Source organism: Poecilia reticulata, linkage group LG11, assembly GCF_000633615.1.
Source record: "Poecilia reticulata strain Guanapo linkage group LG11, Guppy_female_1.0+MT, whole genome shotgun sequence".
NCBI classification, from domain to species: domain Eukaryota; kingdom Metazoa; phylum Chordata; class Actinopteri; order Cyprinodontiformes; family Poeciliidae; genus Poecilia; species Poecilia reticulata.
The window spans coordinates 11,456,680-11,480,301 of NC_024341.1; the positions used below are offsets into that span (position 1 = coordinate 11,456,680).

Here is a 23,622-nt window from a genome sequence, read left to right on the forward strand (position 1 = left end):
AGTATGGGGCCTTGCAGCTTTACAAATCGTTATGCACCCATATTTGCATCTTGAAGCAATCCTGTCTCTGAAGTCTACAGACAATTCCTTTGACTAAATGACATACACATTCCTTTGACATACACTGTCAAAACACAAACCTTATATGGAAAATTGTGTGCCTTTCCAAATCCTGTCAAATCAACTTAATTTACCACAGATGGACTCTAAGCTGTAGAAACATGTCAAGAATTATCATTAGAAGCAGGATTCACTTGAGCTTCATTTTCAACTTCACGGCGAAGGCTGTAAATACTTATACAAATATGTTTATGCAAAGTTTGTAAAGAAAAAAAAAAAGAATTGAATCCATTTAGAGATACAGCTGCAACATAGAAAGAAAAACTGTAGCACTGTAAAGGTGCTATGCAAGTAAACACTGATTCAGTTGAACTCTTTTGCGATGGTTTCGATTTACCTCGTCCACCCTATTTTGAGGTAATTTATTAGAATTTTGAGGAAAAGCAAACAACGTTTTTTTTTTACGCATCTGAAGATGATAAAGTTTGAGAACTTAATTTCTAACCAAAAATATACAAGTGGGAATTTTTACTAAAAATCCCTGCTTGTTTTGTTTATTGATCTTGAGTGCATAAATACACATTAGTAAACAAATTTCTATAAAATACTTATAAATGAATCAATAGTAATGGTTCTGGCTTCTGTATATATATATTTTTTTACTTTATAAAACTGAATCACACCATTTGAACACAAGTAAAGGCCAAGGATCCCTAGAGGGCATCATCAGAGATCAAACTGACCACTGTACAGCTATGAATCATATTAGATGCTTAGCAGCCAGGCATTTATGTGGCTCTGTGATTTATGGGTTCACTGATGTGTTACACTCAACAAAAGAACAGATTAAAGAAATGTGGATGTGTTTTTCTTTGTGGATTTTTTTGTAAAAGATCACTAAGGGTTGATAAGAAAAGCAAAACAACAGTAGAAAATCATACTACAGCAGGAGAAGAAGAGAGAAGATATCGTCAAGGATTATGTTCTTAGTCATAAACATATGCAGGAGCAACTGATATGAGGAAGTGAATAAAAGCCACCAATGTTTTTAAGTGATTTTGGACACGACGTTTTCAATGTGAATACATAATTTTGATAGTGACACAAAGTAAGTACCAAAGTAGTACCAATTTAGAAATGGCGCCGGAAAACTGCAAATGCGTACCAATGAGCATTGCTGTTTTTTCCTGGTTGTGGGGTATTGGCATGAAATACTAAAAAATCATCGGTGTTCGAAAGCATCAACAGATCTTCAAAGGCCTCAACAAGGTCATACTTTCCCTGCCAATTAGAGTTGTCACACATTATGTATTTTAGTTAAATTAAAGATGTAGTAGCAAAAATAATAAATGTGGCACTTGTAAATTCTTGCAGGCTCGTTGCATCACAGATCATGCACCATAATTCACAGAACAAAAGAAAAATTGATTAAATTGAAGTGTGGATTAACTCCGATGCCATCTGAATAAAGTAAATACAACATGTCCGAGCATAAGTGAATGCAGCACATAACTATCTGTTTGGGCAGTGGTGGAAGCAAAGGGAACAGAAGACAATGCTGTTAAATTTGGTAAATTATGCAGAATTAATTTTAATACAACCTCCAGTCAGATCCCATCTATTCTTCAGGGTATAGTAGATTAAGCAAAGACGTGCAGGATAATAAAATTTTAAAAAACGCAGTTAAATTCAGCTAATTGCTAAAAGCCACAAGGCAATCACATGAAGAGTATGTCTGGCTTAGGTTTTTATGAATAAATACAACATTCCCTCTCTTGACTTTTCAGGGAAGGGAGTCTAATTTCCTATCACTATGGTTACCAAAGTTCTGGTAGCTAACATGACACCCTGGTAGCATCAAAATAAGCTAATGTCCAATCATATTGTGCTTTGAGTTCAGCAAAGAAGCAATTACACAACACAAAAGAGCCCATGCAGCGAATATGTCTTGAAACTAAATTTCAGCTGCTGAGTTCACAAAGAAAAAAAAATAACAAGGTGAGTTTAAAAACTCTTTCTGAATGAACCATGTAAGAAAATACAAGGTACACTGTTTCAGATGGATCTAGGTTTCTCTGCATCAAGTAAAAAAAAAAAAAGTTGTGTCATATGTACAAAGTACCAGAGCAAAGGTTTTCTCACTGGTATTGTTAGATATGCATATATTGTTTGTCACTTTGGTTTCTCTATTCTGTTTTTTTCTCTTTCTGCAGGTGTAGAAGCAGATCACATGTGTGTTTTCTTGTATTCTCTATCATTCTTCTCCTCTAATCTTAACTTTTAACTTATTATCCCAGCTCTCTCAATTTATTTCCCCCACTTCTTTTCCGTCTCTGTGTCCATTGCATTTCAAATAAACCTGGCATATTCTACGATGAAAGCTTAAGGCATCACTTTGCTCAGATTGCACTGTATGTACACTTCAAATCCAATTTAGACACAGTTTCCACAAAATGGCTGACAGAAGCAAAGGCTGTAGCACTGTATGCACTCACTGAAATGAATGGCACCAATGTAAGCTAAAGCTGATCCCTAAGAGAATATCAGGAATAGAAACTACTTTGATGGTCCTGCAGAGTATTTGGGAAGATGGGAGTATTCAAGCTGGCAATGGAAACCTACCTTGACATAAGAAGGCTGCTTCTCCAGAATGAGATCAGCGACCCTTTTAGAAACCTATGGAAAGAAAAGGAGAAGAAAAAAATGAAAACATGGCAAAAAAAAAGAGCAAAGATATTCACAAGTTCACTCTACAGAAACAGATTGGGAACTGTAATTGTATTTTGAGAATGGGGCCACGAATAACACAAATGATTTCTGTATCTAATCACCAAATAGCCATAGCATTTCAACAGAGTGCGCCTCTCTCTCTCTCTCTCCCTCTCTCTCTCTCCCTCTCTCTCTCACGCTCAGTGAGACTTCATTCTATATTTTTCTCAATAGAAAGTCTTGTTTTTTTGTGGGAGATCTTTGCTACAGCTGTTCAGATTGCAGTTTCAGGTTTTCGCTCTCTGCATTGTTCCTTTTACCAAATCAATACTCACACACACACATACAGCATATACGTACATATATAACCTGAAGCAGCTTTCATTTTCTGAAAAGCTTGCCTTGTACTTTTGAAGCACAGCGCAAAAGGTATGGCTATAAAATTAGTATACTGCTACTTTCTGTATGAAAGTAGTAGACATTTCACTGCTACTTTCTGTATGAATGGAAACGCAAGGAACACAAAGTGCTTCTGAAAACTTAAAGTGGACAATTAAAAGTACTGGAGTACATGATTTGAGCTTTGTGACTTGGTCTGCTACCCTGCTGGAAGTGGCAATCAGTAGTACACTGCGGTTGTAAAGGGATGGTTGTGTTCAGCTAAAAATAACAAGGTGAGTTTAAAAACTCTTTCTGAATGAACCATGTAAGAAAATACAAGGTACACTGTTTCAGATGGATCTAGGTTTCTCTACATCAAGTAAAAAAAAAAAAAGTTGTGTCATATGTACAAAGTACCAGAGCAAAGGTTTTCTCACTGGTATTGTTAGATATGCATATATTGTTTGTCACTTTGGTTTCTCTATTCTGTTTTTTTCTCTTTCTGCAGGTGTAGAAGCAGATCACATGTGTGTTTTCTTGTATTCTCTATCATTCTTCTCCTCTAATCTTAACTTTTAACTTATTAAAAGTTAAAAGTTTTTATAAGTTAAAAACTTATAAAACTTTCTGACTCAGTTAGATGCTGTGACAAACAATGTTGAGATAATACCAAAAGGCCCAATGTAAGACCACTGCAGAATCCTTAAACTGTTGATAGAAAGCAAAATGAATCCATCCAAAAAAATCTGTTTCTTCTTATTCCGATACCTAAATGCATTGAGTTTCTGTAATGAGGCTTGAACTGATAACATCCAAACCACCACCAGACTGCTCAACAACTTTCTGACATAAGCTGTTGAAATGCCAAACTCCTGTTTGAGATACCTTACAAAGGTACAATGGTTTTGAATATTTTTCCACATTTTTTCTTATCCGTTTTTGTTTATTTGCCTCAGGTTTTTCCACAATAATATATTTTATCTCCCAAACAAAAGGTGTCTCCTTTTGTTGTATGTCCTTTAATGCGCAAAAAAAAATGACAAGAAAAGCATGCATCTAATGAAAATCTCTTTTTGCGTTACCAAGCACAAGTATTTTCAAAGTGGTGAGGAGGCGGTCAAGTTGTTAGTATGCTGTGCATGAAGTTCGGGGTGGAGATGACATTTCAACATGTGTTAAGCATGCATGGCTGAAAAGTGAAGACCTTAGCAGATGGAAAATGTGGCTCCACTTGACGATTGAGAGGTTCTTTCATGAAATCTTAATAAGGGGATTGCTTTTACATTTAAGTCTATATTAGAAAAAAGAAAAACAAGATTACAAAAAATGCTTGGAAGAAATAAAAGAGGACATCGAGGTAACAAGGGAGAGGGGGAAAAAAAGCAAAAGCTAACTCTTAAGCTCTGAAAAATGTGCCAAAATAACCCCACAGCGCCACCTATCGGCGCATTTAACCTTTTTAATACTATAATGTTCTAAAGTGAAGCGGCGTGAACACACACTGCAAATAACCAGCTGTGAATAACTGAGAACTACCTGAGCCACAAGGCCAAAGTCATTAATTCTCAGCTTGCCCTCACAGACACAAACTGAGGTTAATTGTGCAGTCAGTGGGCAGCAAAGCAAGCACGCTGCATTTAATATTTAGCAGATGGAACAAATATTGTCCAAAACAAACGGCTGCCAATGATGAATAGTCAACAAAGAAACACAACAAAACAATTGGGGAAATCATCGGCTTGCCATGACATAATAAAAAAAAAGGCAAGAAATATCACAGGAGACAAAAAATGTCTTTTAAACTGTAGCAAAATAATCTAAATTCTGCAGACAGAAGGAATGCTTGCACAGTTTGTTACTTAGTAATTAGCAAGAAGATTGTAATATATAATCATGTCAAAGGTTGAATATAAATGCATATGTGAATTTGCATTTGAACACATAAGGTTTTTCAGACAGAAATTAACACAAGTGTGTGAGATAATTAGACAAAAATAAGCATGCACTGATCAGGGTTAGCAGCAGTTAAAAAAGGTTATTCTAAAGAGTTTCAACTCTTAATGCAATGGCACAAACATGACAATTTAAAATCACGGATCAAGATTTGTCCAGATTTTTAAACGAAGGCTGCTAAAATGATATGTAGTTTTACTTTGAAGCCAGTGATCTCTGCGGGTCTATTTCCATCACGCATCGACGTAATCTCTCAAGGTTCATTTTCACTCACTCGTACTTTTCACTCTGCAGCGCGTCATCGTTCCACCCAAATTTAAGCAAACGGAGGCAGCCGGGCAAGGTTCAGGCAATGATTGCATACGCATCACTGCGAATAAGGAAGCTGATCAGAAGGACAGAACTCATTACTGCGAGCTTTCAAGTTCCATTACAGAGAACTGTTCCTCTAATTGGATTGGGAATGCAGAGGCAAATTAAACTTTATGTTAAAGCATCGTTGATATTGGGTGGTAAGATGCAACAAGGAATACACTACTGTTAAGCCGTATCATACGCAAAGCAATCACAAACTTTTGTGCATTTATTGGCAATTACCACAAAGTATTACTGTGAATAAAAGAGAAAAAAAATGTATGGTTTTCAACATTTTTACTCCAAAAAATCTTAAAAGTGTGGGACACATTTCTTTGCAGCCCGTCTCAGCAAATATTTTCTCAACAAATTTCTTCTCCTGTTCCTCCTTGCAAAATATCTCAAAATTGCGAGAGCATTTTTTTTGGGCACAAACTTTCAATTGTATTTCATGACTTTGCCCATGTTTGTTTTAACTTCATATGCTTTGATCTACACGACTCCTTCGCAGCTCTAGTTGCATGCATGTTAAGGGAGGTCGTCCTGCTGGAGATATGAACCTCCTCTCAAGTCTTTTACAGCCTCTAATAGGTTTTCTTCTATGGTTGACCTGAATCTCGCTTCTCATCAATTCTGAGCAGTTTCCCTGTCCCTGATGAAGAAAATCCTTCACAAGGCACGATAATGAAAGTTACAAAACAATTCACTTTTCATCTCATCTGCCCAGAGCACCTCATGTTTGGTTGGACCCCTTATCCCTTGTGAGGTCAAGATGGGTGCTGGCGCCCATCTCCAGGGGTCAACAGGTGAGAGGCAGGGTACACCCTAGACGGGTCGCCAGGCAGTTGGAGCCTTATGGCAAACTTCAAGAAGGACATTTTACCACCTTATTTCAGCAATTCTGTCCTTTTTTTAAAAAAAATCTTTTTGTGGAAGATCACTCCACAATGTGTGGAACGGATGACAGAACCACTGGAGCTGTGGATTTCCTCAGATCTTCAGGGTTACCAGGAGCTTCTTGGCTGATTAATGCTCAGCATGCCGGGCCTTTCCTTTTTAGCTGCCTGTCATTGTGCCACATTCAATCTATATTAGAGGATGGATTGAACAGTGCTCAATGAGTGAGTTGTACAGACCCTGGGCTGCTTTTTATGATCAGGCCCTGCTTTCTAAAAACCTCTGGGGCCTTTACAGAACCGCTGTATTTATACAGAGCTTGTATTTTATTTAGAAGTTTTGGAGGAAAAGACGGGCAGAGTGCATGTGCACGCCATATTTATTTGTAAAGCATTTTTAATAAACCGTGTATTTTTCCTTCCAACTCACAAGTGTACTATACTTTGTGTTTATCAATCACTTCTTTCTTCACAGAGAACGTTGTTCCCCATTAGCTGGTGATTAACATGATGTGGCTTTAAAGAAAAAAACAAGTCAATTTGTTGGTGACATTCGTGGACTTTCTGGCACAGCAAGAGCGAAGAGAAAATAGTAAACAGAGATATAAATACATATTGTCCAATTGGCAGACTGGCTCTTATTTCGAGTACTAGAGCCACAGAGTTACATATGCTCATACCAACAGTGAACTGAGCAGCATGAGGAGGACTCTCCACATCAGCTACCAGAGGGAAAGGCCAACACAGGGCAGCCCCTATGCTGAGAATCTAAAAGCATCATTATCGCTTCCTCAGAGGGAATGTGGCCTGTTCAGAGCTGGCTGCAGGGGACCACCATTAGTTTGATGAACCACAGCACATGCACGAGTCACGATCTTGACTTCAATATTTTCAGAATATTCCAACAACATTTTGATGTTTTTGGGTTTTTTTTTCACTTTTCCGCTCATTCTTGTTGCACGCTTCCAAATAAAATCTGCCAAAAACATAAAATTCAGCCGTCTCGACAAGCTGGCCCTATTAGCATATGTCTGAATTTATCCCGCATCTCATCGGCAGAGAACGGGATTGATCTTACTGCCAAACAAACTCTTCGAGCTCACCAAACAAAATAAAATCAGAGCATGAAATCAATCAGACTCGCTGCAACTCCTGCTGAGTTGCCTTTCTGATGCAAAACGGCATTTATAATAAGCTTACTTAAGCACAGAAAATCTTCTATAGATAAAAAGAAAACACCATGCAGCCGTAAATATTTCAGCTTGCACTCACTTTAATATAGAAAATACAGAGCCCTTCACACCTAATGTCACCTCTGGTTAAGACATGAAAGTAGAGAGAAGAGAAACAGTCCAACAGAACCACAGATCCTCCACCATAACAAGTAGTGGAAATGAGATGCCCCCCCCCCCCCCCCATTTTATTCTGTATGTCAAAAACACCTGGAATGTTTATTGTCTAACAGCTCTGTCTTAAGTTGTATCTGATCAATGCATACAGTCCTAGTTAAAGTCCAAGAAGAGTTTACCAGACTCAACACCTCTACGTTTTTGTTGGTGGGAAAGATACACTTATTTTCTTCCATTTCTTCAGAGTATACCTGATCTCTGTTAATACATAATGACTCCGAAGTGCCAGCCTTTCCTGTTCTCTAACAATGAGCTTCAGAGGTACATTTCTGTCCTCCTTATGCATTCTCACAATGCTCATGGTGGCAAGATAATTATGAGTTCTTGTCCAGGCTGGTGTGTCACAGTTCCAGTTGTATTAAAATGTATATTTTTTGTTCTGACTGTAATTATGGGCCACATTTGCAGAGACAGTCATATTCAAGTAAATTATAGAGTATGCATTCCAATGAGGCTTGCTTGTCACATTAAAAAGTACCTTTAGGAAATATAACCTTTAAACAGACATTAATCCCATATTTCTGTAAATTGTCTTTTTTAGTGGTCCATAGTCAAATTTTATTCTAAGAAATTAAGTGCTGCATTTTCATTAATTGTAAGTAGAAAATCATGATAATTAACACAATTAAAGACTTGAAAACAGACTGTAATCAGTCTACCTACTTGGTTTTGCTTAGTGAAATAAATAAACATTTCAACATATGCCTTTAAGGTAAAACCTGTCAAGAAAAAGGATGACAATAAAAAAATTTTATAGGACTTTCTAGAAAGTAATTAAAAATGACCAGAGTGCTCTACAGAATAGTTGGTCTAACGAAAAACTCCAGGTCTGGCAGCAGGTAAAGCAAGTCATGTCTTCCCAAGATCATAAGTGGAACAATTACACAAGTCGAGATGTCATGTACACCCAACATCAAACACAAACAATTACCAGCAAACATCCTGTCTGACACAACCCTGACCAGTTACTACAGCTCACCAAATGCCTAAAGGCAGAGAACCACAAACAGCCACAAACATCTAAGGAACAAACAAGTGAATTTACACAGAGTGCAAACCATGATGTACCATTTAGTCCTCCCTATTCCCTCTTTGTATAGAAAATAACCATATTTTTGGAGCTGTTAAAATGCCTTTCAAGTCAAATGCACCTAACAAGACTCATCTTACTGTGGAGAGGCGTGGCAGGCCCTTGAGATATAATGCAAATTTTAGATGACAAGGTGGAGCAAAAGAACATTTAAATCTTCTATCAAAATGAAAAGAAGAGCTTTTAGGGAGCTTTTTCCTTCAGATGTTTTGTTGTTTCATCATTTCAAAATTAATGCCAGCACAGGAGGGCAAGTGTGACGAGACGGGAGCAGTTTTTATTACTCCAGCTTTCCAGAGTAATAAAATGAAAATTAAGGTGAAGTCAGCACAGGTTTCTCTGGACCTGTTGTTTTCATGTGTTGTTTTTTTGTTTGTTTTTTTTGTCAATTTTTCTCTTTAGTACCTAAAACAGAACTTGTCTATAAAACACTGCTACATTTAGTTTTAGATATAATTAATCTCAACACACAGTTAAAAACAAATATTCAAATACACTGCATCAAACCAAATACTATACCTTACAGTCTAACATCCAAACAGAATAAAGATCACACCTTACTCCTGAGTGCATTTGCAAACTGCCATTTGTCTTTTTTATGGCTTCTTCCTCTCTGAGCGGCCGACAAGGTCGTTTTCTTTTGTTCCACAGTCGATACGTATATTTTACACCAAAACATGTTCCTCTGTGGGACACAGAACTGACTGTAAATCATTGGGTCTACAGTCAGTCCTGAAGTCATCATTTTCTGCACTCTAATTAGATTTAAGGTGAGCAAATGCCTCATAATTGGTGTTTAATTTCATGGCAAAATAAGTTAGGTCAATTATGTCTCCCTACTTCTACGTCCTCTGAAATGTTACTGCCAGGGCAACAAAAAATTATGCACTGAATCGATGGCAACAAAATAAATGCAAGTAATAGTAGCAAATCTTTCCAGTAGTTGGACTTCTTGCCTGTAGATACTTACTGCAGCCTGCTGTCTCTTGAGTTTGTCTCTGTACTCTTCCAGTTCCTGAAGGTTCAGCTCAGGTGGGAGCTTCTGTAATAACAGGAAACACAGACCAGCATTAAACTGCAATGAATATTCACCTCGCGTCCTCCAGTACAGACGATAACAGCCAAAGCTTCTGTGTCGGTAAACCAATTTCCGAAACTCTTCTCACATTTGCAAGGCGGTATCCAGCCTATAACCCAAATGAGCATTTAACTAGAAAGGAATTGGATCTAACTTGAAAGAGGTAATCTACCTCCCAAGAGTCTTTTTTTTTTACATATCCCACTATGAATTTAAAAGATTTTTGACCTTTTTTAGCTGCTTTAGCTGCTTTTTTAGACAAATTTGGTCAGTGAATACAGTTTCTCATGGTTTTCTGTGCTAAAAAGCAAACTCGTCTTCTGCAGCCTTTACAGCATGTTGGCGTTTCCTTTTCCAGGATTATTCTGACTTTCTTTCAACAAATATTTTGTTGCTGCACAGGATCAAAACAGGGATTTCATCTTCTCTCTCGTCTCACATTTTGAAAGAACTAAGCATCTCGAAGACATTAACGTTTTTCAGCTGCTGTGACTAAAGGAAACTGTGATTCTTTACTTAAGAAAAAGAAGAGTTTACTCAGAAAATACACATTGTTGGATCACAAATCAGATTAGTCAAGATGGAAGAGGATCTTATTTGGTAAACAGCAAACAAACTTTGCTAGAGAAAAGAAGAAGATATTACAAATCCATGGCTCAAAGCATGAGAGGTAATTACTTTCCTCTTGACTGAAAGTCTCATTTCGGATGGTGTAGCAATACCAAGATAAATCTAATGAGATTTCACACCTTTCTTGTGTTGCGTGGATGCAATCCATCAATCCGGACCTGGGTGATGCGCACGGAGCTCAGTAAAAGCGTAAGAGACAGCAGCTCAGGTAAGAAAGGACTTTTACCCCTGCCAGTCAGATGGGGCTCAATGAGCAGCGGCAGAACATATTTATTCCCATTTGATATGCAATGCTACTGTTATTAAAGTCGCTGAAACGTGGCGAGCTTTGATGCAATCGTTATCCTAAAAAAATTTTTTTTAAAAAGGATGAGGTCGACTGAGGAGCCGGTCTCATCGTTTTGAACGGAGTGGGACTCGTTTACGCGATAACACGATCCCGGAGCGACTGACCTCCAGTTCGTGCCGCACCATGTCGAAGGAGTCGTTGGAGAAGTAGACCTCTTCGATGCTGTCGATGATTTCCTGCTCCGCCTGGGGGTCGATGGGCTGCTGCCTCAGCTCCCGCATCTCCTCCTGGAGGACATATCAAGAGACGGACACAGGAAGGGAGAGAGCTGTAAAAAGACGCTCTTCACAGAAGCTTTTGTGACGCTTGTATTTCTACATTTTTCAAAAACAAAACAGACACACACACACACACACACAAAGAGAATAAACTACAAGAAGCAAACTTGCCACAGGGAAGAACAATAAAAGGAAGGTAGACACATGATGAGAAAAACATGCAGATAAGTTTTGGGAAGAGTTGAAGGTGAAACAAAAGGCAGGAAGAAGCCAGAACAACAGAAAGTGAGGTGCAAGGAGTGGCAAAAAAAGAGAGAAAACATTAAAGACAGGTTTTGAGTGAAGCCTGCACCTGTATTACTGGTCAAATGTCAAGGAGAAATGGGGAGCAGAAAGATAAAGGACTGCTATCCCTGAGAAACATCAGACCCTCATTGATTAACACACTGTGCATCCATCGAGCTTTGTTGCTGCAGCTGCTCTTTTAGGAGAAGGAGCCTTAAGCCCACATCCTCGCCTTAATGAGCTGTGATGCAGTCACATGTCAATATGAAAGTGAAGGAGGACATGTAGTGTTGCAGTATACAAGGAAAAATGGATGCAACTAAAGCAAAGACACAAAGTTACACCGAAATAATGACATTTCAATTAATAATAATAATAATAATACTGGCTGGGCCACTAATGCTGAAGGCCTCCTGTGGATGTTTGATTACGACATACGCTTTATACAAAGTCTTGCGAGGTATTTGTACCCCTTTTATACATTACAGTCACAAACGTTAGTGTGTTTTATTGGGTGTTTTTGTTGTAACTTTACACACACAAAAATCCAACTTATAGACAGAAATATATATAGTAACTTCAATTAAACCATACAGACAGATTCAAAATTGATTACATGATTTCCAACTTAATCATAGTTTTAAAACAATGAACCATAGTTTAGTTTATTATTGCAGTCGATCAAACATTTTCTATCTCAGAAGACTCGCCCAGTTGAATCAAGTTGCTCACTTTGGCAGCAACACGTTCACGAGCAAATAAAAATCTGGAAAATGTACCGTGTGCTGGCATTCCATTTAGTCGATACTTTGAAGAGCATTACAGCTGCAATTATTTTGACTCGCATCTCTACCACACAGAAGGACTGACAATCTTGCCAAATTTAGTACAAAAATAGCTCAAAGTCTACCGGTATCGGTGAAGAGCATCTGTGAAGAGCGATTTTCAAATCCTAACACAAATTCCCATTTGGATACAGGTCTATACTTTGACTGGGCCATTCTAAAAAATAAATATTCTTTGATCTGAAGCAATCTCCCGCAGTCTTGTTTCTGTTAAGGGTATCTCTTCCTGCTGGAAGGTAAACATTTCAAGTCTTTTAACAGCCCACTTATCCATATTTACACCAACTTTAGCCTTTCCATCCTTGCTGAAGAAAAGTATGCTCCCGTTTTGATGTTGCAATCACCATGTAGGCCATTTTTTCTGTCTTTTCCTCAATAAAGATCACAACTACATCCTCAAACTCTGGTACGGTTTTTGTCTATACAATTGTGTTTATTCACTACAGTACCAGTGTGATAGATTAATGAAGGGGTTAAACTTTTAATTTTATTTGTAGAAAAAGAATGAACAATTAAGCTTTTTTCTTCTACTTAACAATTATAAACTATTTTTTTATAGTCTAACACAAAGGGCCAAGAAAGTACAGTGAACTTCAAGGATGTAATATGACAAAACATGGAGGAGTTCAGGTACTTTTGCATACACTTACATGTTAAGTGGAAGGAAGCTTTATATCTATAATAACCTGAAGCACAATCTTTAACTTTCAGAACATTAACATGCACCAACATAATAAACAGGTCACGGGGTTAAAATAACTTGAAAGTACATAAACGCAGGAGAAACGCAATCAATGAATCCATAAAAGTTACGACTTCGCATGACATATCAGGTTAACCAAAAATAACCGTTAACAACAATAAGCATGCATCAACGGGGCATTCAAGTATTTAAATCTGCTTCAAGCTGGTTGACATTCCTCCACCACAATGCATGTAATTTCATTTTCCACTGTAATACATAGCATCATCTAATTCACTATTTTCCACCCACAGAGTCCCTGTTACTCTTCTATAAATAGATCTTCTTATACAAGGCAAAGGAGGAGGATTAAAATGAGCCATCAGATTATCTATTGTTGTGTGTGCAGAAGCCTTCAGGTGCATGTTGCTGTGTTTGAATCAGGTAAGAAAGGAGCAAACCAGGATCCCGAGGGGGAGGGGAGGGGGAGGAGAGGAGAGAGATGGGAGAATACGCTCGGATACCAAACGGGTGGGTGGGAAAATCAGCTCAATAGAGAGGGAAAGTGTAAAAGAGAGAAAGAGAAGATTGAAGGGCAGGATGGATGAGTCACTCTGTGCAAAAGGTAAAGAAGAAGAGGAGGAGTGAGAGAAGGACGATGGTCGTGTGTTAAACTGTGAAGTTAGTTCATGTTTAGTTTGGGAAATTAACTTCTGCTGTGTGACACAGCTTCCCTTCACACCCCTCCCCACTCTCAGTCTCATAGCTGCAAAAACCGAAACACCTTTGAGAGAATGACTCATCGTGAGGCTACGCCGAGTTAAATAATTCCCTACCTTCCCTTCTGCGAGCTGCAGAAATAACACAAAACAGACTCCCCTGCACGGCCAGCAAAAAACCCCAAACAGGAACCCGCTGGGATGTTTTGATCAAATTTCACATTGAAGGATGAGGGACAAACAAACCATCCTTCTCCATCAGTCCCCCCCCGCCCCTCTTTTCCACGAATTAATGAATTTGTCATCTCATTGCAGAAAATGGAAATCTATTTGCATCCTAAGTGCAGGATGTTTAACAAGCTTTACAATAGAGTCAAAGTGGACATTGGAGCGCGTGAGGATTGAAACAAAAAGGGGCCCCCGCTTGCTACGAAAGGAAGTGCAAACAAAAGGACGTCACAAGACGCACCGAGAGAGGAAGAGAAGAAGGTAAACAAATTAAAGCCCTGCTCGCCGAAATCACTGCTGAATATGTATCTTAGGCTAACTAGGTTTATCTTCTCGTCTGCTATAGACACAGCAGACGGCTCAATTTGGGGCCCGAATCGGCGGGCAGCTGCTGATTTAAAGGATAACTATATTATAGTCTCGCTTGGAAGCGCATGACTTTCATATGTTCCATTTAGCGCCGTCTCTCATTGACCTGACGAGCTTGAACACTGTGATGTTGTCATTTTACGGTCTGCGTCAGTGGGCAGGCCGGCTCTTGAATGTATAATCACACATTATCCGAGATGTGTCAATATACGTTTGTACACTATAAACACGTCTCCCGCTCAATTCAATATGTTTTTTTGTTTAGAAAACTCACACAATTTAAATTTGCATCACCAAGGATATGATTTATGTTCATTAAAAGTTCAACCATTCAAACAGTGGTAAATATATTTAATACATAATCTGCTTAATATGGGTATTATTAAATGGTTTCGTGTATCTTGTTATCAATGTGTATTACGCATATAAAGAGTGACCCCTGCTGGCGGCTACTGGTAACTGCATGAACTCTGATGATACTGGAGTTCAAGCTGCTATCACCATCATGTCTCTCAGCGACACCATGAATAGATATAGAAATTAAAAACATTTGCATTTTTCCCCCTCAGCATGACAGTGCATTACACAATATAACACCATAATACAATGAAATACAACACCAAAACGCCCCACTTTCTGGCAGAATATATTAATTAAAACACAATTATTTACACATACAACTCATGTTCTTTTCAAGTTGCAACTACTTTAAGTCAAGTATATACACGAGACGTTAGAAAAATAGGAAAGATGAGTGTGTTGATCTTCCTAGTGCATAAAAGGGCTTCAAGAAAATAGCTTCTTGCCCAAACTTGCACTTACAGTAGGTGCAGAGGAATAACGAGCATGCTTAAGACAACTGAATCTGTTGTAAACAAGGCAAGTTCATCAAAACAAAGGAGAAGTATCCAGATGTCACCAAGTCCCCATGGCAACCTTTAGAAACTATCTTGCCAGCTGGTTTGATGCGAGAATAAAGCCGTTTCCTGACCTGCCATCTGAAATCTAATTGTGTGCATTTTGATAAATAATACCAGGATTTAAACTGGAACAGTGTGGCTGCTATTGAGCTTCTTGGCGACAAACAAAGCCTGGCATTGGCATGAAGTAGAGAATTATTATGAAAAAGTATTCCAGGCCCACTCTTTGGTGGTATGATGAAAGATCTGTGATTCAGTAGGACGGTGACTTGTCAAAGACCCTTGAAACTGAGTGCCTGGCATTATTAACTCTTTGAAATACTAGTAGATTTTATATATGATTTTCATAAGCTCAGTTGTAAACTGAATGTGTGCCATCACTGGGACTTTCAACAGCATAATGATTCAAAACCCATGGTAAAACAAACATAGATGAGGTTGTACACAGTCCAGTTCTCGAAGGCCCTCTCAGTACTGGACCAGAAAATGAGAGAGCATAAAAGATAACCCTCTGCTCTGACACAGAGACGGTTAGTGGAACAGTTAAATGTTGTGAAATGTTTCAGAAGACCAAGTGCTACATATACACACACATATACATACACACACATACGCAAGTGTTAATTTTATGCAGTCGGAAGCTAGAGATTTTTCCGAAAACTTTTCACAATCGATTCTAATAGCTGTGGACAGTTAAATCCCAAATAAAATGGAAAAATGACCAAAAGATATTAGCACATAATAATGTAGAGCTGATTGTTTTATCAAAGCAAGTCAAAGAAGTAACTGCGGTGCATTCAGTTTAAAACAGCGCGACGCACACCGTCTATCAAATTCTCAAGCTTGAGTCCTTACAGCGACTCAACAGAATCATCCATCAATCATCAGCTCCAGGACGTCTGGCTCACAGCCTGCCACATGCGGCAGCCAGCTCCTGGAAGATGATAAATGATTCAAATGACGAACAAAACGGTTGGAAACCCATGAAAGGCTCCAGTTTCAGTACAATAGTACCATGTAAAAATCAAGTCCATTGGCCTCCCTCCACTGCACACCGCGTCATGCTAGGTCAGTCTTCCTCGGCTTGACAGCAGTAATGGATTATTCTCCAACATACAGAAAGGATGATGAGTGTTCATGTGTGTGCGCGCGTGTGTGTAGGGGGAGGGGAGGGGGGGGCGTTTCATTTTCTTGTAAGCTGAGGCATCAAGCGTAAAAATAAGTGAAGTCAGAGCATGAAAACGAATCGACCAATGACTCTTTTTGTTTTAGTTGAACACACAGGGAGGATGTTAGCAGTGAACACAGAACAGCATGTCACATATATTGCTGAGAAAAGTATTTGACGGCCAGATTTTCTTCATTTAGTTTTTTGGGGGGTTTTTTTGTCAAGCTTCAATTAGAATTTATTGTTTGTTGCTGAACACATGTACACTTAAATTAAAGTCAGCTCCAAAGCAGAGAAAACAACGTAATAACGTAATAAACATTTGTAATATAAACAATGTTTACACAAACTACAATTATATATATATATATATATATATATATATATATATATATATACTCAGTGAAATTATGATTTTATTTTATTTTTTGAAAGAGAAAATATTCAAAACAACCTGCACTTAATTGGAAAACCTGTTGGTCCCCCTTATTCAAATCATGTGTTTACTGATAAACCGCATATTTTGAATAGTCAGGTTAAATTTCACCAGCCACAACAAAGCCTTGATTTCTTTCTGAAAAACTGAGTCTGACATCATGAAGTAGACGACTGATGACTCTTCCGGGAGGTCACAAAGAACCCATAATATTTTCAGCAAGCTTCTGTTACCTCACTGAGCGTCAGTGTTCATGATGCCACAATACAAAAGACAATGTTCAAATAAAAAGTCAATGTCACAAATGCCAAAAAAAAAAAAAAAAACATCTTCACGAGACTTTAGGAAGATATTCTGTGGATTTCCGAGGCAAAACGACTAAAACCTAGAATTTAAAACCCTCCAATTTGGCTGTCTTAAAAGACTGGGTCAAAATTACTTACAGCAATGTATAATACTCATTAAATATCACACACATTACGGCAGTTGTTGCACTCAGGGAATCGTCTTTTAAAAACCACATTTGCCTTTGCTTAGGTCACACTGGCCAAACATCCATGCAGAAATGCTGACCATTATATTCTTGTTGATTATTCGAAGCTGCTTGACAACACCAAGGCCAAACAAAGCGGGTGTGATAACATCTACACTCAAAGCTCAGTGTTTGGTTACTGCATTTCCAGTTTGTCCAAGCCACGTGACACTAAAGCATCTAATGAAAGTAAACAAATATTACTTCAGAAACTACCGTCTCTTTTATTGTAGCTATGACTACAGCTAAACAATGTTTTCCTTTCAGTCATGCAGCAACGTCAACCATTTCATTTTATATATCAATAACCTTGTTTTAAAAAAAAAAAAGTCCTCCAGGTGTTTACACAACAATTAATATGAACTCTGGTTTAAAATACACATAAACACTAGCTTTCTAACTTCGGTTTTTCCAACCCATGTAAGTGAACTCACAAAGAGAGCACTTCCCCTTTTTGATCTCATCGTCAAAAACTGACATGCAACATTACCTGAAAGAAGAAAAAAAAAGAGAAAAGAAAATGTGACTCAATTATGAGTGCTATGGTCGAACTAGACCCACAACCCAAAGACCTGCAGGCATAAACGCTTAAAGCTAAAGGAGGAGGCGATAAATTAAATGTCTACTCCAATCACCCAGGCTGTTCTGAGAACAAATTGGGTTTGTCAGCTTCCAGATTGTACTCAGTCACATTACTAAGAAGGTCGGCGCAGCTAGGAGCTCGCAGAGCATTGAGGTATATCGAAGTGATTGTACATTATAAAGAGATAGTGTGCAGTCTTGCTATATTGGTGCGTGATGAAGTTGGTGAATAAGAAACGCTTTCCTGTGACAAAGCATGACTGAGGACATTTTAATGGCTACTTGGCAAAATGATGAAATAACATCGCAAAGGCTGACTATGTTTCACGCTAGTATCTTAACTCTTATCATAAACTTTACCTTTGGACTAATCACCTAATACATGAAACTGTATAATGATTTAGACAACATTTTATTCCTCATGAGTGAATGCATCGTACTTTACTGAGAAACATAAAGGTTTTCTTAGCTTTTTTTGGCAAGGAGGAAGTCCTACTTAACAAAAATAAATTGGTATATGGGAAGTCTCTTACATTGCCTTGCAAAAATATCTAGTTTAATACTACAACTTTACAAAAAACAAAGGATTTTATGTGAAAGTGAAGAACATAAGGTGCTCTGATCAGATGAAAACAAAGTTAACCTTTTTGGCCGACATGAAAGAATGTTGAGTACCAGCGAATCAACACAACACATCGTCATCCAAACTGTGAACAACCGTGTTGGCAGAATGCTTTATTATTATTAGTTTTTCAGCAGGAAAAAGAGAGCTGATCGGAACTGATTTGAAGGCGAATGCTAAATACAGGACAGTCTCTGTGAGGCTGAAAAATATTTGAGTCTGGCTGTTCAAGACATACCCCCAAAATAACTCCCTTCTGTATTGCAGCTAAAAAGGGTTCTACTGAGTTACACTCATTGGGAACGAATACAAATACACACTTTTTTTTTCAGTTAATAATTTGTACAAATAAAATAAATGGAAATACAGTTCACTCCCTTCATTTCATTGTTATGAAATACTGTGTTGGTCTGTTTCAAAAATCCCAATAAAATACAACAAAGTGATTGGTTTTTACATGACAGAAATAAGAAAAAGTGCATGCATTTTTTCCCAAAGAATTGTAATAACAAGTTAAAAGTTTTTTTCAAATGCCATTACAAAATATTAGAAGGAATGATGGAACTTTTGTTGCAAGTATCCATGAATTGATGCATTTCTAATGAATTTGTGAACAAACGTTCAGCACATTCGTGAATTCACAAATTGTATTTCACTTTTCTTTGTTGGATAACAAAGACAGTACAGATGGTTTTTGTTTTGTTTTACCTGAAACCATCACATATACTGCTCTATCATGCCTCACATAAAGCTTACCGTGCTCGGGATCCTCAGGTTCTCCACTGGACTCAGATCAGCCATGCTCTCCTGGGGGCTTTTGAGGCCCTGTCACAAAAACAAACAAAAAAACCCATAAACCTTTAATTAATGTTTTCTCTCCGTGCAGCCAGCTCCCTTTTCTCATACGGCTAGCATAATGACACTACTGCACACACACACAAAAAAAGTGGAACTAACAGTGCAGATTACTGACAGCGATATGCTCTGTTGTGTCCTAAAAATGACTCAATCTAACATTACTTCTTGTGCAAACTGAGAACTTCCCCAGCCACCCAGGATTCATTGTTGTTGTGGGCAAGTGTTGTGTGCAGGTGTGTTTTCGCGGATTGAACGTCTAGTGTTCCTCAAGGGGAGAGAAAAAAGGATTTTCTTTATACAACATAGTAAGTCTAAACCTTCATAGAACTAGGTGAAAATACTTAGTTTGTCCCGTATTACCCCGCCTGTTAAATGCCACACGATGAGCTGTCAAATTAGCCAGTTAGCTAGGTTAGCTGCCAGATGCAAACAACCGGCTGGTCCTTGAATAAAGGTATGGTTTTTCTCACCTGGCGGGCCATAAGAGACTTTATCTTCTGCATCGTGAGTCCAACTTGTGTGAAAAAAGGCAAGTAAATGAATAAATGTTTAATACTGTTTTGTTGTCAACAGTAAGCCTCTATCACTACGAGAAGGAAGCCATAGTTGACTGTCACGTGATTGGAAAGGCAAGAACTGGAAGAATCCTGCAGCATCTTGGGTAATGTGGTTCTTACGCCGTGTATCGTTAAATTCTACCTGACCGTGTTTATTACGGATAAACTTCGTTAAAATGTGTGTGTAATTGAAGCCAAAAGTTGTAATAAAACATTTTTTAAAAAAAAGAAGGTATACATATATTTTCTAAGACTTAAGATGACTGTAAAATATGGATTTTAAAAGGTGATTATTATCCCAGCCTGGTCTTTCTGCCACTGGATGTTAGTAAATTTGCAACAGAGTACAAATGGCTAACTTATGGCTCTAGTGGAAAATGAACAAGATACCAAGACAGATAAATTCAGTGGTGGGAAGTACTTAAGTACAATTTTCGTGTATCTGTACTTTACTTAAGTGGGTTTAATAATGGATAGCCTACTTTCTATTTTTACTCCACTACATTTCACAGTAAGCATCTGTACTTTCTACTTCACTACATTTCTACAAAAGTGTCGCGTTACCAGGGGTGAAAGTAAGGGGGTACGGCAGGGTACTGCGTACCCCTAAAAGATTTAGCGGGGGGGGTACGCAGTACCTGCAAGAGAGAGGAGCGGCTGTCTACTGTAAAAAAAAATCAGTGGGTTCACTGTGCAGCCGCGACTGCGCCCACTAATTAGCCATGACTGATTAGTTTTTCAAAAACAATCTAAAAGACTGACTTAATCAGTTATTAAATACCTTTTCTTCCCATTTCATATTGTTTCTGAACTGTTCGTGCTTTACCATAGCAGCGGTGCAATACGTCGATCGCGGAAGGTTTTGAGTCGATCTCGGCATTAGGTGACAAACTGAACCCCGCCAGGACGCTGAGACCAGCACGTCCTCCTATGGCTCGCTTAAAACATTGTAACTTTATTAAAGAACAACAATTTTAAAAAAAATCAACAAAACGTGTTCAAATTAAAGACCCAACAACAACAATAATAATCTCAGTGATTATTGTTTCAACAAGGTGTTGCGCAATTCTGTGCGTTTCGGTYCCATTACCAAAATAACGAGCAGAGCAGGAGTTTAAAATGAACTAATCAACCACCTCTGTGTTCATGAGAGGCTTATTAATGATCGCAAAATAAATATCAAGCCTGAAAATCTAATATCGTAACGGACTGAATGTTATGTTTTTAGCGTAATCTCCGGTCGGCTTGGAGGGCGCAGGAGGTTGCCATGGCAACGGGTGTGCTTAAATGACACAGAGACGGAGAGTAAAAAGGTGCGAGTGGTTTACAGTTGATCACCTGATCGGGTTGTTTTACCTTTGTCTTGGTGCATCACAGCCGCTGTAGTTTCTGAACGTTCAATTAATGACAAACTTGGACTAATTATCTCGTTAGTCTGAGTATTCGTCATTTACAACAAACATCAAACACGGTATGTATTTTTCATTAAGTGTTTAACAAACAAATGGCTTCTACCGCGATAATTATGTGAAATTAAATTAATTGTCTAATATAAAAAATAGTTTGGTGCGGTCGGTCTCAGCGTCTGAGAGGCTTTTCCTTTATCAAACTTTTTTTTTTTTTTGCCTCTTATTTAGTGGAAATATTGATGTTGATGAGATGTTCTCCAAAATAACCTTTTTCAACCTTTATAGCTCCACTGTTGAAAATGAGGCTCTAACATTCCCAAATGACATTGAAATAAAATCCAGTCCAACATTTGGTTTGAGGATCGTCAGAACAAACAGGTCATGATGATAGGCTACTGATTATCCCTCTGTCTGGACACAGGATCAATAGAACCAGTTTAAAAACTAAAATGAATGGTTATATGCCAGACATGGAAAACTGGGATGCACTCCATGCCATGATGGTCAGAATTTAGGTCTCATGGCATCTCAAGGTGTCAACATTGGAGCCAGTAGGCTGAGGGAAATACAGCTTTATTTTGTAGCAGTTCAAGAGCTACCAGCTTTTATATATATAATATATATATATTTATTTTGTCATAGTACCTCCAAGAATTTAAAACTACTTTCACCTCTGCGCGTTGCAAGTCGCATTGCGCTTTTTTCCGTTAAAATATGAAGTTCAGGGATTTAAGGTGGCGCCGTAAAATCCGAGCAATAACGTGACTTAGTGTCTGTTGTCACCCATCGCCTCCCCCTTTACTCGCACGAGGAGCTCCAAGACATGCGCAGTGGTTTCCTCTGAGCGGGAGAAGATGTCTGTCTAATCGTCAGTAATATAATAGCTCTGCTTAAATCATAAGATATGGCGACATGTAAAATCAGCAGCGCTTCGCTTTCACAGACGGTGGGGACTTCGTCCAACTTTTAACGTCACTTGGAAGGAAAGCTTAAAGAAAGGTAAGCTCCGTGGACGTGATGCTAGCAAAGCTAGCTGTACAGAGAGACACATGTTGCATCTGCGATAAAAAAAAATGTTGTCACTCTGAATTATTGTGTGGAGGTGTTGACTGAGGTGTCGCATATATGGAACAACGCTGGTACCAAAGTGCAATATAGTGACATGACATTCAGGAACGATCCGATTCTTCTGGACGGATCTTTTTTTCAGCTCTAAGTACTTAATATCTAGGTGTTTTATGGGAATGTGGATCTTTAAGATCAATTTGAGAATCAATTTTGATAGGCAAAACTTAATTTTTTTGTGTCATGTAGCGTGGGGTGCTGGTCTTGACTTGGTCTTGGGTTAGGTGGTCTTGACTACAACACTGCTACGTGGCTCCTTGGTTGCCTGTCCTTTCCCATCCACCTTCTTTAAATCCCCTTTCTGTTGGATTTCTTTAAAAATAAAAGCCACAAGTGGCAACAAAAAGTGAAGTTTATGTTATGTTAGGACAGGAGACAAGATGTTTTCATCCCTGAAATTATGATGCATAGAATCACATATCTAAGTCTATGTTACAGAGTAAACACAATAAAAACATGCTTTATCTGTGGCATTGTTCATTAAAATGGCACATTTCTAATGTATTAAAATTAAATACGATTGATATTAGCGATTAGGTAATGCATTCAGCAAGTACTTTTACTTTTAATACTTAAGTATTTTTAAAAGCCAGTACTTTTTTACTTTTACTTAAGTACAAATGTTAATGTGGTAGTTTTACTTTTACTTGAGTACATTTTTGTCTGTGTATTTGTACTTTTACTTAAGTACATTTTTTGAGTACTTTCTCCACCATTGGATAAATTCCATATTCCATTCGATCATATAAAACATGTTGATAGCAACCCTTGATTACTTCCTTTTCATCCTCTCTTTTTGAATCAAGGATGGGCAATAATGTTATTCCAGTGGGCCATCTGTTGATAAAAATCAAGGGTTTCACACTGAGTTGGAAATGTATTTTCCAGGAAGCTTTGATGAAAGATGCTTCGTTGTTTTGTCTCTCTTTTTTCTGGATGGTGGGTTTAGAATGCATAGTATACTCAGTCAAAAATTGCTACTGCTTTAATAAAGTGATATTTTCTTGGCACTTTAAACATGATCTTTAAACTGATATATGTTAAGATGTAAATTACTGGCTAAGTAATAAATTAGGCTGTGTATGTGTAGTTGCTATCATTGTATTTTATTCTTCCAGGAATGTTCCTGAACTATTGCAAATAAAAACTTTTTCTCCC

At 38.1% G+C, this 23,622-nt stretch overlaps 1 protein-coding gene across 2 annotated transcripts in view; it reads right to left on the reverse strand.

Annotated features, from left to right (window-relative positions):
- The window catches only part of vps50 (VPS50 subunit of EARP/GARPII complex), a 102,112-nt gene extending 82,102 nt beyond the window's left edge, over positions 1 to 20,010 (reverse strand). The window contains exons 1-5 of one of the 2 annotated variants that reach the window (XM_008421739.2): positions 19,844 to 19,876; positions 19,272 to 19,340; positions 11,014 to 11,136; positions 9,823 to 9,894; positions 2,683 to 2,736 (exon numbers count right to left, since the gene is read on the reverse strand). In XM_008421739.2, coding sequence (XP_008419961.1) covers positions 2,683 to 2,736; positions 9,823 to 9,894; positions 11,014 to 11,136; positions 19,272 to 19,340; positions 19,844 to 19,876 — 351 coding nt within the window. Of the gene's footprint in view, positions 1 to 2,682; positions 2,737 to 9,822; positions 9,895 to 11,013; positions 11,137 to 19,271; positions 19,341 to 19,843 lie in introns of both variants that reach the window. The other variant, XM_008421740.2, reaches the window with a different exon arrangement.
- Positions 20,011 to 23,622: the final 3,612 nt, after the last annotated feature.